Source organism: Hypanus sabinus, chromosome 6 (genome assembly GCF_030144855.1).
Source record: "Hypanus sabinus isolate sHypSab1 chromosome 6, sHypSab1.hap1, whole genome shotgun sequence".
Classification (NCBI taxonomy): Eukaryota; Metazoa; Chordata; class Chondrichthyes; order Myliobatiformes; family Dasyatidae; genus Hypanus; species Hypanus sabinus.
In genome coordinates, this window is record NC_082711.1 from 179091076 (window position 1) to 179105434 (window position 14359).

General features: G+C 56.9%; 1 protein-coding gene across 1 annotated transcript in view; it reads right to left on the reverse strand.

Moving 5' to 3' along the window:
* Positions 1–14359, reverse strand: part of LOC132395221 (smoothelin-like protein 2) — a 101528-nt gene that overhangs the window by 82166 nt on the left and 5003 nt on the right. The window contains 2 exon segments of the mRNA XM_059971508.1: positions 9661–9872; positions 9875–9998. Of these exon segments, the coding sequence (XP_059827491.1) occupies positions 9661–9872; positions 9875–9998 (336 nt within the window).

Here is a 14359-nt window from a genome sequence, read left to right on the forward strand (position 1 = left end):
CCAGTGAGGGTCAGTCTGTGTGTGTGGGACTGTCCCCTGGTGAGGATCAGTGTGTGTGTGGGACCGTCCCCCAGTGAGGGTCAGTATGTGTGTGGGAACATCCCCCAGAGAGGGTCACTGTGTGTCTGTTACTGTCCCCCAGTGAGGGTCAGTGTGTGTGTGTGTGTGTGTGACCTTCCCCCAGTGAGGGTCAGTCTGTGTGTGTGTGTGACGTTCCCCCAGTGAGGGTCAGTCTGTGTATGTGTGGGACTGTCCCCCAGTGAGGGTCAGTGTGTGTGTGGGATCGTCCCCCAGTGAGGGTCAGTGTGTGTGTGGGACTGTCCCCCAGTGAGGGTCTGTGTGTGTCTGGGACTGTCCCCCAGTGAGGGTCAGTGTGCGTGTGTGGGACCATCCCCCAGTGAGGGTCAGTGTGTGTGTTTCTGTGGGACCATACCGCAGTGAGGGTCTGTGTGTGTGTGTGGGACCGTCCCCCAGTGAGGGTCAGTGTGTGTGTGGGACTATCCCCCAGTGAGGGTCAGTCTGTGTGTGTGTGTGTGTGTGTGACCTTCCCCCAGTGAGGGTCAGTCTGTGTGTGTGTGTGACGTTCCCCCAGTGAGGGTCAGTCTGTGTATGTGTGGGACTGTCCCCCAGTGAGGGTCAGTGTGTGTGTGGGACTGTCCCCCAGTGAGGGTCTGTGTGTGTGTGTGGGACTGTCCCCCAGTGAGGGTCAGTGTGTGTGTGGGACTGTCCCCCAGTGAGGGTCAGTGTGTGTGTGTGCGACTGTCCCCCAGTGAGGGTCAGTGTGCGTGTGTGGGACCATCCCCCAGTGAGGGTCAGTGTGTGTGTTTCTGTGGGACCATACCGCAGTGAGGGTCTGTGTGTGTGTGTGGGACCGTCCCCCAGTGAGGGTCAGTGTGTGTGTGGGACTATCCCCCAGTGAGGGTCAGTCTGTGTGTGTGTGTGTGTGTGTGTGTGTGACCTTCCCCCAGTGAGGATCAGTTTGTGTGTGTGTGACCGTCCCCCAGTGAGGATCAATGTGTGTGTGGGACTGTCCCCCAGTGAGGGTCAGTGTGTCTGTGGGACTGTCCACCAGTGAGGGTCTGTGTGTGTGTGTGGGACTGTCCCCCAGTGAGGGTCAGTGTGTGTGTGGGACTGTCCCCCAGTGAGGGTCAGTGTGTGTGTGTGGGACTGTCCCCCAGTGAGGGTCAGTGTGTGTGTGGGACTGTCCCCCAGTGAGGGTCAGTGTGTGTATGTGTGTGGGATTGTCCCCCGTGAGGATCAGTGTGTGTGTGGGACTGTCTCCCAGTGATGGTCAGAGTGTTTGTGTGTGTGTGGGACCATCCCGCAATGAGGGTCAGTGTGTGTATTGGACTGTCCCCCAGTGAGGGTCAGTGTGTGTGTGGGACTGTCCCCCAGTGAGGGTCAGTGTGTGTGTGTGTGGGACTGTCCCCCAGTGAGGGTCAGTGTGTGTGTGTGTGTGTGTGTGTGTGTGTGTGGGACCGTCCCACAGTGAGGGTCAGTGTTTGTGTGTGTGTGTGTGTGTGTGTGTGTGACCGTCCCCCAGTGAGGGTCAGTGTGTGTGTGTGTGTGTGTGTGTGTGGGACCGTCCCCCAGTGTGGGTCAGTGTGTGTGTGTGGGACCATCCCCCAGTGTGGGTCAGTGTGTGTGTGGGGGACCATCCCCCAGTGAGGGTCAGTGTGTGTGTGGGACCGTCCCCCAGTGAGGATCAGTGTGTGTGTGTGGGACTGTCCCCCAGTGAGGGTCAGTGTGTGTGTTTGTGTGTGTGTGGGACCGTCCCCCAGTGAGGGTCAGTGTTTGTGTGTGTGTGTGTGTGTGGGACCGTCCCCCAGTGAGGGTCAGTGTGTGTGTGTGTGTGTGTGTGTGTGTGTGTGTGTGTGTGTGTGTGTGTGTGGGACCGTCCCCCAGAGTGGGTCAGTGTGTGTGTGTGGGACCATCCCCCAGTGTGGGTCAGTGTGTGTGTGTGGGACTGTCCCCCAGTGAGGGTCAGTGTGTGTGTGTGTTTGTGTGTATGTGTGTATGTGTGTGTGTGTGTGTGTGGGACCGTCCTCCAGTGAGGGTCAGTGTTTGTGTGTGTGTGTGTGTGTGTGTGGGACCGTCCCCCAGTGAGGGTCAGTGTGTGTGTGTGTGTGTGGGACCGTCCCCCAGTGAGGGTCAGTGTGTGTGTGTGTGTGTGTGTGTGTGGGACCGTCCCCCAGTGTGGGTCAGTGTGTGTGTAGGGGACCATCCCCCAGTGTGGGTCAGTGTGTGTGTGTGGGACCATCCCCCAGTGAGGGTCAGTGTGTGTGTGTGTGTGTGTGTGTGTGTGTGGGACTGTCCCCCAGTGAGGGTCAGTGTGTGTGTGTGTGTGTGTGTGTGTGTGTGTGTGTGTGGGTGTGGGACCGTCCCCCAGTGTGGGTCAGTGTGTGTGTGTGGGACCATCCCCCAGTGTGGGTCAGTGTGTGTGTGGGGGACCATCCCCCAGTGAGGGTCAGTGTGTGTGTGGGACCGTCCCGCAGAGAGGGTCAGTGAGTGTGTGTGTGTGTGTGTGTGTGTGTGTGTGTGTGTGTGTGGGACTGTCCCCCAGTGAGGATCAGTGTGTGTGTGTGGGACTGTCCCCCAGTGAGGGTCAGTGTGTGTGTTTGTGTGTTTGGGACCGTCCCCCAGTGAGGGTCAGTGTTTGTGTGTGTGTGTGTGTGTGTGGGACCGTCCCCCAGAGTGGGTCAGTGTGTGTGTGTGGGACCATTCCCCAGTGTGGGTCAGTGTGTGTGTGTGGGACTGTCCCCCAGTGAGGGTCAGTGTGTGTGTGTGTTTGTGTGTATGTGTGTGTATGTGTGTGTGTGGGACCATCCCCCAGTGAGGGTCAGTGTGTGTGTGTGTGTGTGTGTGTGTGTGTGTGTGTGTGTGTGGGGTGTGGGACCGTCCCCCAGTGTGGGTCAGTGTGTGTGTGTGGGACCATCCCCCAGTGAGGGTCAGTGTGTGTGTGTGACCTTCCCCCAGTGAGGATCAGTTTGTGTGTGTGTGACCTTCCCCCAGTGAGGGTCAGTGTGTGTGGGATCGTCCCCCAGTGAGGGTCACTGTGTGTGTGTGTGGGACCGTCCCCCAGTGAGGATCAATGTGTGTGTGGGACTGTCCCCCAGTGAGGGTCAGTGTGTGTGTGGGACTGTCCCCCAGTGAGGGTCTGTGTGTGTGTGTGTGGGACTGTCCCCCAGTGAGGGTCAGTGTGTGTGTGGGACTGTCCCCCAGTGAGGGTCAGTGTGTGTATGTGTGTGGGATTGTCCCCCGTGAGGATCAGTGTGTGTGTGGGACTGTCTCCCAGTGATGGTCAGTGTGTTTGTGTGTGTGTGGGACCATCCCGCAATGAGGGTCAGTGTGTGTATTGGACTGTCCCCCAGTGAGGGTCAGTGTGTGTGTGGGACTGTCCCCCAGTGAGGGTCAGTGTGTGTGTGTGTGGGACTGTCCCCCAGTGAGGGTCAGTCTGTGTGTGTGGGACTGTCCCCTGGTGAGGATCAGTGTGTGTGTGGGACCGTCCCCCAGTGAGGGTCAGTATGTGTGTGGGAACATCCCCCAGAGAGGGTCACTGTGTGTCTGTTACTGTCCCCCAGTGAGGGTCAGTGTGTGTGTGTGTGTGTGTGACCTTCCCCCAGTGAGGGTCAGTCTGTGTGTGTGTGTGACGTTCCCCCAGTGAGGGTCAGTCTGTGTATGTGTGGGACTGTCCCCCAGTGAGGGTCAGTGTGTGTGTGGGATCGTCCCCCAGTGAGGGTCAGTGTGTGTGTGGGACTGTCCCCCAGTGAGGGTCTGTGTGTGTCTGGGACTGTCCCCCAGTGAGGGTCAGTGTGCGTGTGTGGGACCATCCCCCAGTGAGGGTCAGTGTGTGTGTTTCTGTGGGACCATACCGCAGTGAGGGTCTGTGTGTGTGTGTGGGACCGTCCCCCAGTGAGGGTCAGTGTGTGTGTGTCGGACTATCCCCCAGTGAGGGTCAGTCTGTGTGTGTGTGTGTGTGTGTGACCTTCCCCCAGTGAGGGTCAGTCTGTGTGTGTGTGTGACGTTCCCCCAGTGAGGGTCAGTCTGTGTATGTGTGGGACTGTCCCCCAGTGAGGGTCAGTGTGTGTGTGGGACTGTCCCCCAGTGAGGGTCTGTGTGTGTGTGTGGGACTGTCCCCCAGTGAGGGTCAGTGTGTGTGTGGGACTGTCCCCCAGTGAGGGTCAGTGTGTGTGTGTGCGACTGTCCCCCAGTGAGGGTCAGTGTGCGTGTGTGGGACCATCCCCCAGTGAGGGTCAGTGTGTGTGTTTCTGTGGGACCATACCGCAGTGAGGGTCTGTGTGTGTGTGTGGGACCGTCCCCCAGTGAGGGTCAGTGTGTGTGTGGGACTATCCCCCAGTGAGGGTCAGTCTGTGTGTGTGTGTGTGTGTGTGTGTGACCTTCCCCCAGTGAGGATCAGTTTGTGTGTGTGTGACCGTCCCCCAGTGAGGATCAATGTGTGTGTGGGACTGTCCCCCAGTGAGGGTCAGTGTGTCTGTGGGACTGTCCACCAGTGAGGGTCTGTGTGTGTGTGTGGGACTGTCCCCCAGTGAGGGTCAGTGTGTGTGTGGGACTGTCCCCCAGTGAGGGTCAGTGTGTGTGTGTGGGACTGTCCCCCAGTGAGGGTCCAGTGTGTGTGTGGGACTGTCCCCCAGTGAGGGTCAGTGTGTGTATGTGTGTGGGATTGTCCCCCGTGAGGATCAGTGTGTGTGTGGGACTGTCTCCCAGTGATGGTCAGTGTGTTTGTGTGTGTGTGGGACCATCCCGCAATGAGGGTCAGTGTGTGTATTGGACTGTCCCCCAGTGAGGGTCAGTGTGTGTGTGGGACTGTCCCCAGTGAGGGTCAGTGTGTGTGTGTGTGGGACTGTTCCCCCAGTGAGGGTCAGAGTGTGTGTGTGTGTGTGTGTGACCGTCCCCCAGTGAGGGTCAGTGTGTGTGTGTGTGTGTGTGTGTGTGTGTGTGTGGGACCGTCCCACAGTGAGGGTCAGTGTTTGTGTGTGTGTGTGTGTGTGTGTGTGTGACCGTCCCCCAGTGAGGGTCAGTGTGTGTGTGTGTGTGTGTGTGTGTGGGACCGTCCCCCAGTGTGGGTCAGTGTGTGTGTGTGGGACCATCCCCCAGTGTGGGTCAGTGTGTGTGTGGGGGACCATCCCCCAGTGAGGGTCAGTGTGTGTGTGGGACCGTCCCCCAGTGAGGATCAGTGTGTGTGTGTGGGACTGTCCCCCAGTGAGGGTCAGTGTGTGTGTTTGTGTGTGTGTGGGACCGTCCCCCAGTGAGGGTCAGTGTTTGTGTGTGTGTGTGTGTGTGGGACCGTCCCCCAGTGAGGGTCAGTGTGTGTGTGTGTGTGTGTGTGTGTGTGTGTGTGTGTGTGTGGGACCGTCCCCCAGAGTGGGTCAGTGTGTGTGTGTGGGACCATCCCCCAGTGTGGGTCAGTGTGTGTGTGTGGGACTGTCCCCCAGTGAGGGTCAGTGTGTGTGTGTGTTTGTGTGTATGTGTGTATGTGTGTGTGTGTGTGTGTGGGACCGTCCCCCAGTGAGGGTCAGTGTTTGTGTGTGTGTGTGTGTGTGTGTGGGACCGTCCCCCAGTGAGGGTCAGTGTGTGTGTGTGTGTGTGTGTGTGTGTGTGTGTGTGTGTGGGACCGTCCCCCAGTGTGGGTCAGTGTGTGTGTAGGGGACCATCCCCCAGTGTGGGTCAGTGTGTGTGTGTGGGACCATCCCCCAGTGAGGGTCAGTGTGTGTGTGTGTGTGTGTGTGTGTGTGTGGGACTGTCCCCCAGTGAGGGTCAGTGTGTGTGTGTGTGTGTGTGTGTGTGTGTGTGTGTGTGTGTGGGTGTGGGACCGTCCCCCAGTGTGGGTCAGTGTGTGTGTGTGGGACCATCCCCCAGTGTGGGTCAGTGTGTGTGTGGGGGACCATCCCCCAGTGAGGGTCAGTGTGTGTGTGGGACCGTCCCGCAGAGAGGGTCAGTGAGTGTGTGTGTGTGTGTGTGTGTGTGTGTGTGTGTGTGTGTGGGACTGTCCCCCAGTGAGGATCAGTGTGTGTGTGTGGGGACTGTCCCCAGTGAGGGTCAGTGTGTGTGTTTGTGTGTTTGGGACCGTCCCCCAGTGAGGGTCAGTGTTTGTGTGTGTGTGTGTGTGTGTGGGACCGTCCCCCAGAGTGGGTCAGTGTGTGTGTGTGGGACCATTCCCCAGTGTGGGTCAGTGTGTGTGTGTGTGGGACTGTCCCCCAGTGAGGGTCAGTGTGTGTGTGTGTTTGTGTGTATGTGTGTGTATGTGTGTGTGTGGGACCGTCCCCCAGTGAGGGTCAGTGTTTGTGTGTGTGTGTGTGTGTGTGTGGGACCGTCCCCCAGTGAGGGTCAGTGTGTGTGTGTGTGTGTGTGTGTGTGTGTGTGTGTGTGTGTGTGTGTGTGTGGGACCGTCCCCCCAGTGTGGGTCAGTGTGTGTGTGTGGGACCATCCCCCAGTGTGGGTCAGTGTGTGTGTGGGGGACCATCCCCCAGTGAGGGTCAGTGTGTGTGTGGGACCGTCCCGCAGAGAGGGTCAGTGTGTGTGTGTGTGTGTGTGTGTGTGTGTGTGTGTGTGTGTGTGTGTGTGGGACTGTCCCCCCAGTGAGGATCAGTGTGTGTGTGTGGGACTGTCCCCCAGTGAGGGTCAGTGTGTGTGTGTGTGTGGGACTGTCCCCCAGTGAGGGTCAGTGTGTGTGTTTGTGTGTTTGGGACCGTCCCCCAGTGATCAGTGTTTGTGTGTGTGTGTGTGTGTGGGACTGTCCCCCAGTGAGGGTCAGTGTGTGTGTGTGTGTGTGTGTGTGTGGGACCGTCCCACAGAGTGGGTCAGTGTGTGTGTGTGGGACCGTCCCCCAGTGTGGGTCAGTGTGTGTGTGTGGGACCATCCCCCAGTGTGGGTCAGTGTGTGTGTGGGGGACCATCCCCCAGTGAGGGTCAGTGTGTGTGTGGGACCGTCCCGCAGAGAGGGTCAGTGTGTGTGTGTGTGTGTGTGTGTGTGTGTGTGTGTGTGTGTGTGTGGGACTGTCCCCCAGTGAGGATCAGTGTGTGTGTGTGGGACTGTCCCCCAGTGAGGGTCAGTGTGTGTGTTTGTGTGTGTCTGGGACTGTCCCCCAGTGAGGGTCAGTGTGTGTGTGTGTTTGTGTGTATGTGTGTGTGTGTGTGTGTGTGGGACCGTCCCCCAGTGAGGGTCAGTGTTTGTGTGTGTGTGTGGGACCGTCCCCCAGTGAGGGTCAGTGTGTGTGTGTGTGGGACTGTCCCCCAGTGAGGATCAGTGTGTGTGTGTGGGACTGTCCCCCAGTGAGGGTCAGTGTGTGTGTTTGTGTGTGTGTGGGACCGTCCACCAGTGAGGGTCAGTGTTTGTGTGTGTGTGTGTGTGTGTGGGACCGTCCCCCAGTGAGGGTCAGTGTGTGTGTGTGTGTGTTTGTGTGTGTGTGTGTGTGTGGGACCGTCCCCCAGAGTGGGTCAGTGTGTGTGTGTGGGACCATCCCCCAGTGTGGGTCAGTGTGTGTGTGGGGGACCATCCCCCAGTGAGGGTCAGTGTGTGTGTGGGACCGTCCCGCAGAGAGGGTCAGTGTGTGTGTGTGTGTGTGTGTGTGTGTGTGTGGGACTGTCCCCCAGTGAGGATCAGTGTGTGTGTGTGGGACTGTCCCCCAGTGAGGGTCACTGTGTGTGTTTGTGTGTGTGTGGGACCGTCCCCCAGTGAGGGTCAGTGTTTGTGTGTGTGTGTGTGTGTGGGACCGTCCCCCAGTGAGGGTCAGTGTGTGTGTGTGTGTGTGTGTGTGTGTGTGGGACCGTCCCCAGAGTGGGTCAGTGTGTGTGTGTGGGACCATCCCCCAGTGTGGGTCAGTGTGTGTGTGTGGGACTGTCCCCCAGTGAGTTTCAGTGTGTGTGTGTGTTTGTGTGTATGTGTGTGTGTGTGTGTGTGGGACCGTCCCCCAGTGAGGGTCAGTGTTTGTGTGTGTGTGTGTGTGTGTGTGGGACCGTCCCCCAGTGAGGGTCAGTGTGTGTGTGTGTGTGTGTGTGTGTGTGTGTGTGTGTGTGTGTGTGTGTGGGACTGTCCCCCAGTGTGGGTCAGTGTGTGTGTGTGGGACTGTCCCCCAGTGAGGGTCAGTGTGTGTGTTTGTGTGTGTGTGGGACCGTCCCCCAGTGAGGGTCAGTGTTTGTGTGTGTGTGTGTGTGTGTGGGACCGTCCCCCAGTGAGGGTCAGTGTGTGTGTGTGTGTGTGTGTGTGTGTGTGGGACCGTCCCCCAGAGTGGGTCAGTGTGTGTGTGTGGGACCATTCCCCAGTGTGGGTCAGTGTGTGTGTGTGGGACTGTCCCCCAGTGAGGGTCAGTGTGTGTGTGTGTTTGTGTGTGTATGTGTGTGTGTGGGACCGTCCCCCAGTGAGGGTCAGTGTTTGTGTGTGTGTGTGTGTGTGTGTGTGTGTGGGACCGTCCCCCAGTGAGGGTCAGTGTGTGTGTGTGTGTGTGTGTGTGTGTGTGTGTGTGTGTGTGTGTGTGTGGGACCGTCCCCCAGTGTGGGTCAGTGTGTGTGTGTGGGACCATCCCCCAGTGTGGGTCAGTGTGTGTGTAGGGGACCATCCCCCAGTGTGGGTCAGTGTGTGTGTGTGGGACCATCCCCCAGTGAGGGTCAGTGTGTGTGTGTGTGTGTGTGTGTGTGTGTGTGGGACCGTCCCCCAGTGAGGGTCAGTGTGTGTGTGTGTGTGTGTGTGTGGGGACCGTCCCCCAGTGTGGGTCAGTGTGTGTGTGTGGGACCATCCCCCAGTGTGTGTGTGTGTGTGTGTGTGGGACCGTCCCCCAGAGTGGGTCAGTGTGTGTGTGTGGGACCATTCCCCAGTGTGGGTCAGTGTGTGTGTGTGGGACTGTCCCCCAGTGAGGGTCAGTGTGTGTGTGTGTTTGTGTGTATGTGTGTGTATGTGTGTGTGTGGGACCGTCCCCCAGTGAGGGTCAGTGTATGTGTGTGTATGTGTGTGTGTGGGACCGTCCCCCAGTGAGGGTCAGTGTGTGTGTGGGATCGAACCCCAGTGAGGGTCAGTGTGTGTGTGTGTGTGTGTGTGTGTGTGTGTGTGTGTGTGTGTGTGTGGGACCGTCCCCCAGTGTGGGTCAGTGTGTGTGTGTGGGACCATCCCCCAGTGTGGGTCAGTGTGTGTGTAGGGGACCATCCCCCAGTGAGGGTCAGTGTTTGTGTGTGTGTGTGTGTGTGTGTGTGTGTGTGTGGGACCGTCCCCCAGTGAGGGTCAGTGTGTGTGTGTGTGTGTGGGACCGTCCCCCAGTGTGGGTCAGTGTGTGTGTGTGTGTGTGTGTGTGTGTGTGTGTGTGTGTGGGACCGTCCCCCAGTGTGGGTCAGTGTGTGTGTGTGGGACCATCCCCCAGTGAGGGTCAGTGTGTGTGTGTGTGTGTGTGTGTGTGGGACTGTCCCCCAGTGAGGGTCAGTGTGTGTGTGTGTGTGTGTGTGTGTGTGTGTGTGTGTGGGACCGTCCCCCAGTGAGGGTCAGTCTGTGCTGAACCGTCCCCCCAGTGGTCAGTGTGTGGGGTCCTGTGTGTTCAGTGGGATTTGAACCCTCGCTCTTTTGCAGTAACTCAGAGACGAGCCGGATTATGGGGCTGTGATGTGAGAGCTCCCGGCCTCTCTCCCTGTCCCTGTCCGGCACAGACCAGCAGTCACTCACCCTTCCGGCCGGCTCGGTGCACACCCCGGCTGCTATCTCGGTGTCTCCGCCCGTCAGCCGCTCCACCTGCTGGGCGAGGCGCTGGACCTGTCCCCGCAGTTCTCGGTTCTCCTCCCCCTGCAGTCTGTCCACAATCTGCGACAGCGGCTTCACCAAATGCAGCAGCTCCTCGATCCGCTGTTCCACGTCCCGTCTCAGCGCCCCGATATCCCGTGTACCTCCCGTCCCACCTTCCTCAGAGCCCCCTCGAAGTAGCCCACCGCCTGCTCCACGCTATCCGGCTCATGGATTAGCCGGAGCTCCTGATCCGCGTCCACCAGCAGTGTTGCTGTGCTCCGCTGTTAACTTTCTTTAAGATATTCGCAGTGTCTGTCACCTCTTCCCCCCTCCCTCCCCGGAGCCTTATCTGTACCGGCGTTTATTCAGCTCCTGTTAGCTTCCCTCTGTCTCTGTATCTGTTTGTGTCTCCCCCCCCCCCACTCCCTTTCTCACACGACACTCACTCCCTCTCCCCCCCACCGTCTCTCCCTTTACTTCCTCTTACTCCCTCCCCCCCATCTCTCTCTCCCTCCCTCCCCCACCCGTCCTCTCCTGTTCCTCCCTCCCCCCTCCGTCTCAATCACCCCCACCCTTTCTATCTGTCAGTCTCTCTGACACACATGCACGCTGTCTCTCATACACACTCTCACTCACTGGCTCTCCCTCTCTCCCCCCCCCCCCTTCTCTCTGTTCCCTCTCTCTCCCTCACTCACTCACTCACTGCCCCTCTCTCCTCTCTCACTCTCCCTCTCTCACTCTCCGCCTCACTCACTCTCTCTCCCTCACTCTCTCACTTTCTCTCTCACTCACTCTCTCTCTCTCATTCACTCTCTCCCGCCACACTCTCCCTCCCTCCCTCACTCTCTCTCCCTCTCTCCCTCCCTCGCTCTCTCTCTCCCTCCCTCCCTCCCTCACTCTCCCTCCCTCGCTCTCTCTCTCCCTCCCTCACTCTCTCTCTCTCCCTCACTCTCACTCTCTCTCTCTCCTCCTTCCCTCACTCTCACTCTCTCCCTCTCTCTCCTCACTCTCTCTCCCTCTCTCTCTCCCTCCCTCGCTCTCTCTCTCCCTCCCTCCCTCACTCTCCCTCCCTCACTCTCTCTCTCTCCTCCCTCCCCTCACTCTCTCTCTCCCTCCCTCACTCTCACTCTCTCTCTCTCTCCCCTCACTCTCACTCTCTCTCTCTCTCTCTCCCTCCCTCCCTCACTCTCACTCTCTCCCTCTCTCTCTCTCTCCCTCCCTCACTCTCTCTCCCTCTCTCTCCTCCCTCCCTCGCTCTCTCTCTCCCTCCCTCCCCTCTCTCTCTCTCCCTCCCCCACTCTCTCTCCCTCCCTCACTCTCACTCTCTCTCTCTCCCTCTCCTCTCTCCCCTCCCCCCCCCTCTCTCTCTCTCTCTCTCTCTCTCTCTCTCCCTCTCTCTCTCCCTCCCCCCCCCCTCTCTCTCTCTCTCTCTCTCTCTCTCTCTCTCTCTCTCTCTCTCTCTCTCACCCCCTCTCTGTCCCTACCCCTACACGTGCTCGGTAATGTCAGAGTGCCAGGGACAGGCGCTGCGGAACTGCAGACAGGGCTGACCGGGACGAGGTGTGTCAGGGTGCAGAAGCAGCTGCTCCGGGGGAGGGGGGGAAGTGACTGTTGATGGAGGAGGGGGGTGGGGAGTGTCTCCTTGTAACCAGGACACTGTCACTGTACTGTCAGCCAACTCAAGCATTGCTTATCAGTGTGGCTGCAGACGCCAAGAGAGAGAGAGAGAGAGAGAGCGCGACGTAGGCTCTCACACAAACACAGTTAAGGAACAGCTGTTCCCCTCTCTCTCCCCCCTCCCTCACACACACTCACGGTCTCTCACAGACAGACAGACACACACTCTCTCTCCTCACACACACACAGGTTCTCACACTCTCTCCCTCTTCCTCTTGCACTTTATCTCTTCTCTCTCTCTTCCCTCTTCCTTTTGCATCGTCACCTCTCCTCCCCTCTCTCTCTTTCTCTTGCACACACTTTCTCTCTCTTCTCTCTCCCCTCCTTCTCTTCCTCTTGCACTCTCACTCCCCTTCTCTCTCTCTCTCTCTCTCTCTTCCCGCTTCCTTTTGCATCCCCCTCTCTCCCCCCTCTCTCCCCCTCTCTCTCCCCTCTCTCTCTCCCCCCTCCCTCCCTCTTCCTCTTGCACTTTATCTCTCTTCTCTCTCCTGCTTCTTTTTGCATCCTCCCCTCTCTCTCCTCTCACCCTCTCTCTTTCTCTTGCACACCCTCTCTTTCCGTCTCTCCTTCCTCCTCCCTCTCTTCCTCTTGCACCTCTCACTCCCTTCTCTCTCTCTTCTCTTGCCCTTTCTTACCCCTCTCTCTGTCCCACTCTATCTCTTCCCTCTCTTCCTCTTGCACCCTCCCCTTCTATCTTGTCTCCCTCTTTCTCTCTTCTCTCTCTCCCCTTCACACCCCTTTCTCTTCTGCATTCCATTTCTCTCTCTCCCCTCTCCCTCTCTTCTTGCACTCTCTCTCCCCCCCCTACCTCTCTACTCTCATCCCCCCTACCTCTCTCTCTCATCCCCACTCTTTCTCCTCCTGCAGAGACCTATTTAACCCAATGTCTCCAAGTTATGACCAGTCCACAGATTAGAAATTGTGGAAAGTAAAGTCACACCTGCCAATTTCTGACCAAAGTAGAGGCAATTATTGCCCATTAAAGGGGAAAGGTCAGGGTCCTTCCTGTTTGTTGTGATCCTGAGCTTGCTGTACGGAGGGCCAGGTCTCCAGGATCGCCATCCTCCGCCCATCCAGCTCTGCTGGACACCATGTTACCAGACGGAATCCACCCCCTCTCTCTCCAAAGTCTCAGCTTTATGCCCACCACCACATTTTCACTGTCGAAGCGGAGCAGGTAATTTGGTCTGCATTTGTTCCAGGTTAACGTATTCTGCCCTCCCCCCCTCAGTGAATACACACAGACTCACACACGGGCACACACACTCACTCAAACACACACAGACTCACTCAAACACACACACACACACACACACTCACTCAAACACACACACAGACTCACACACGACACACACACTCACTCGAAACACACTCAAACACATACACACACTCACTCAAACACACACAGACTCACTCACTCAAACACACACACAGACTCACACACACACTCACTCACACACACACACATTCACTCAAACATACACACAGACTCGCTCAAACACACACACTCACTCAAACACACAACAGACTCACTCACTCAAACACACAGACTCACTCAAACACGCACACACACTCACTCAAAACACGACACACACACTCAAACACACACACACACACACACTCAAACACACACACAGACACACACGGACACACACACTCAAACACACACACTCACACACACAGACTCAAACACACACACACACACAGACTCACTCACACACGGACACACTCAAACATACACACAGACTCGCTCAACACACACACACTCACACACACACTCACTCAAACACACACACACACAGACTCACTCAAACACGACACACACTCAAACACACACAGTCACTCACTCAAACACACACAGACACTCACTCAAACACACACACACACTCACTCAAACACACACACAGACTCACTCACACACACACAAACACACACACACACAGACTCGCTCAACACACACACACACACTCACTCAAACACACACAGACTCACGACACACTCAAACACACACACATTCACTCAAACATACACACAGACTCGCTCAAACACACACACACTCACTCAAACCACACAGACTCACTCACACACACAGACTCACTCAAACATGCACACACACTCACTCAAACGACACACACAGACTCACACACGGACACACACACTCACTCACACACACACTCAAACACACACACACACAGACTCACTCACACACACACTCAAACATACACACAGACTCGCTCAAACACACACACAACTCACACAAACACAACACACGCTCGCTCAAACACACACACACACTCAAACACACACAGACTCACTCAAACACACACAGACTCACTCAAACACACACACTCACTCAAACACACACAGACTCTCAAACACACACACTCAAACACACACACACTCACTCAAACACACACACACTCACAAACACACAACTCACTCACACACACAACTCACTCAAACACGCACACACACTCAAACACACACAGACTCACTCAAACACACACAGACTCACTCAAACACACACACTCACTCAACACACACACACTCACTCAAACACACACACACTCAAACACACACTCACTCACACACACACACACTCAAACACACACTCACAGACTCAAACACACACACTCACTCACACACACAGACTCAACTCACAACACACTCACACACAACACACACAGCACTCAAACACACACAGACTCACTCAAACACACACAGACTCACTCAAACACACACACTCACTCAAACACACACACACTCACTCAAACACACACACACTCAAACACACACACTCACTCACACACACACACACTCAAACACACACTCACAGACTCACTCACACACACACACTCACTCACAAACATACACACAGACTCGCTCAAACACACACACTCGCTCAACACACACTCACACACAGACTCACTCAAAACAACACATACACTCAACACACACAGACTCA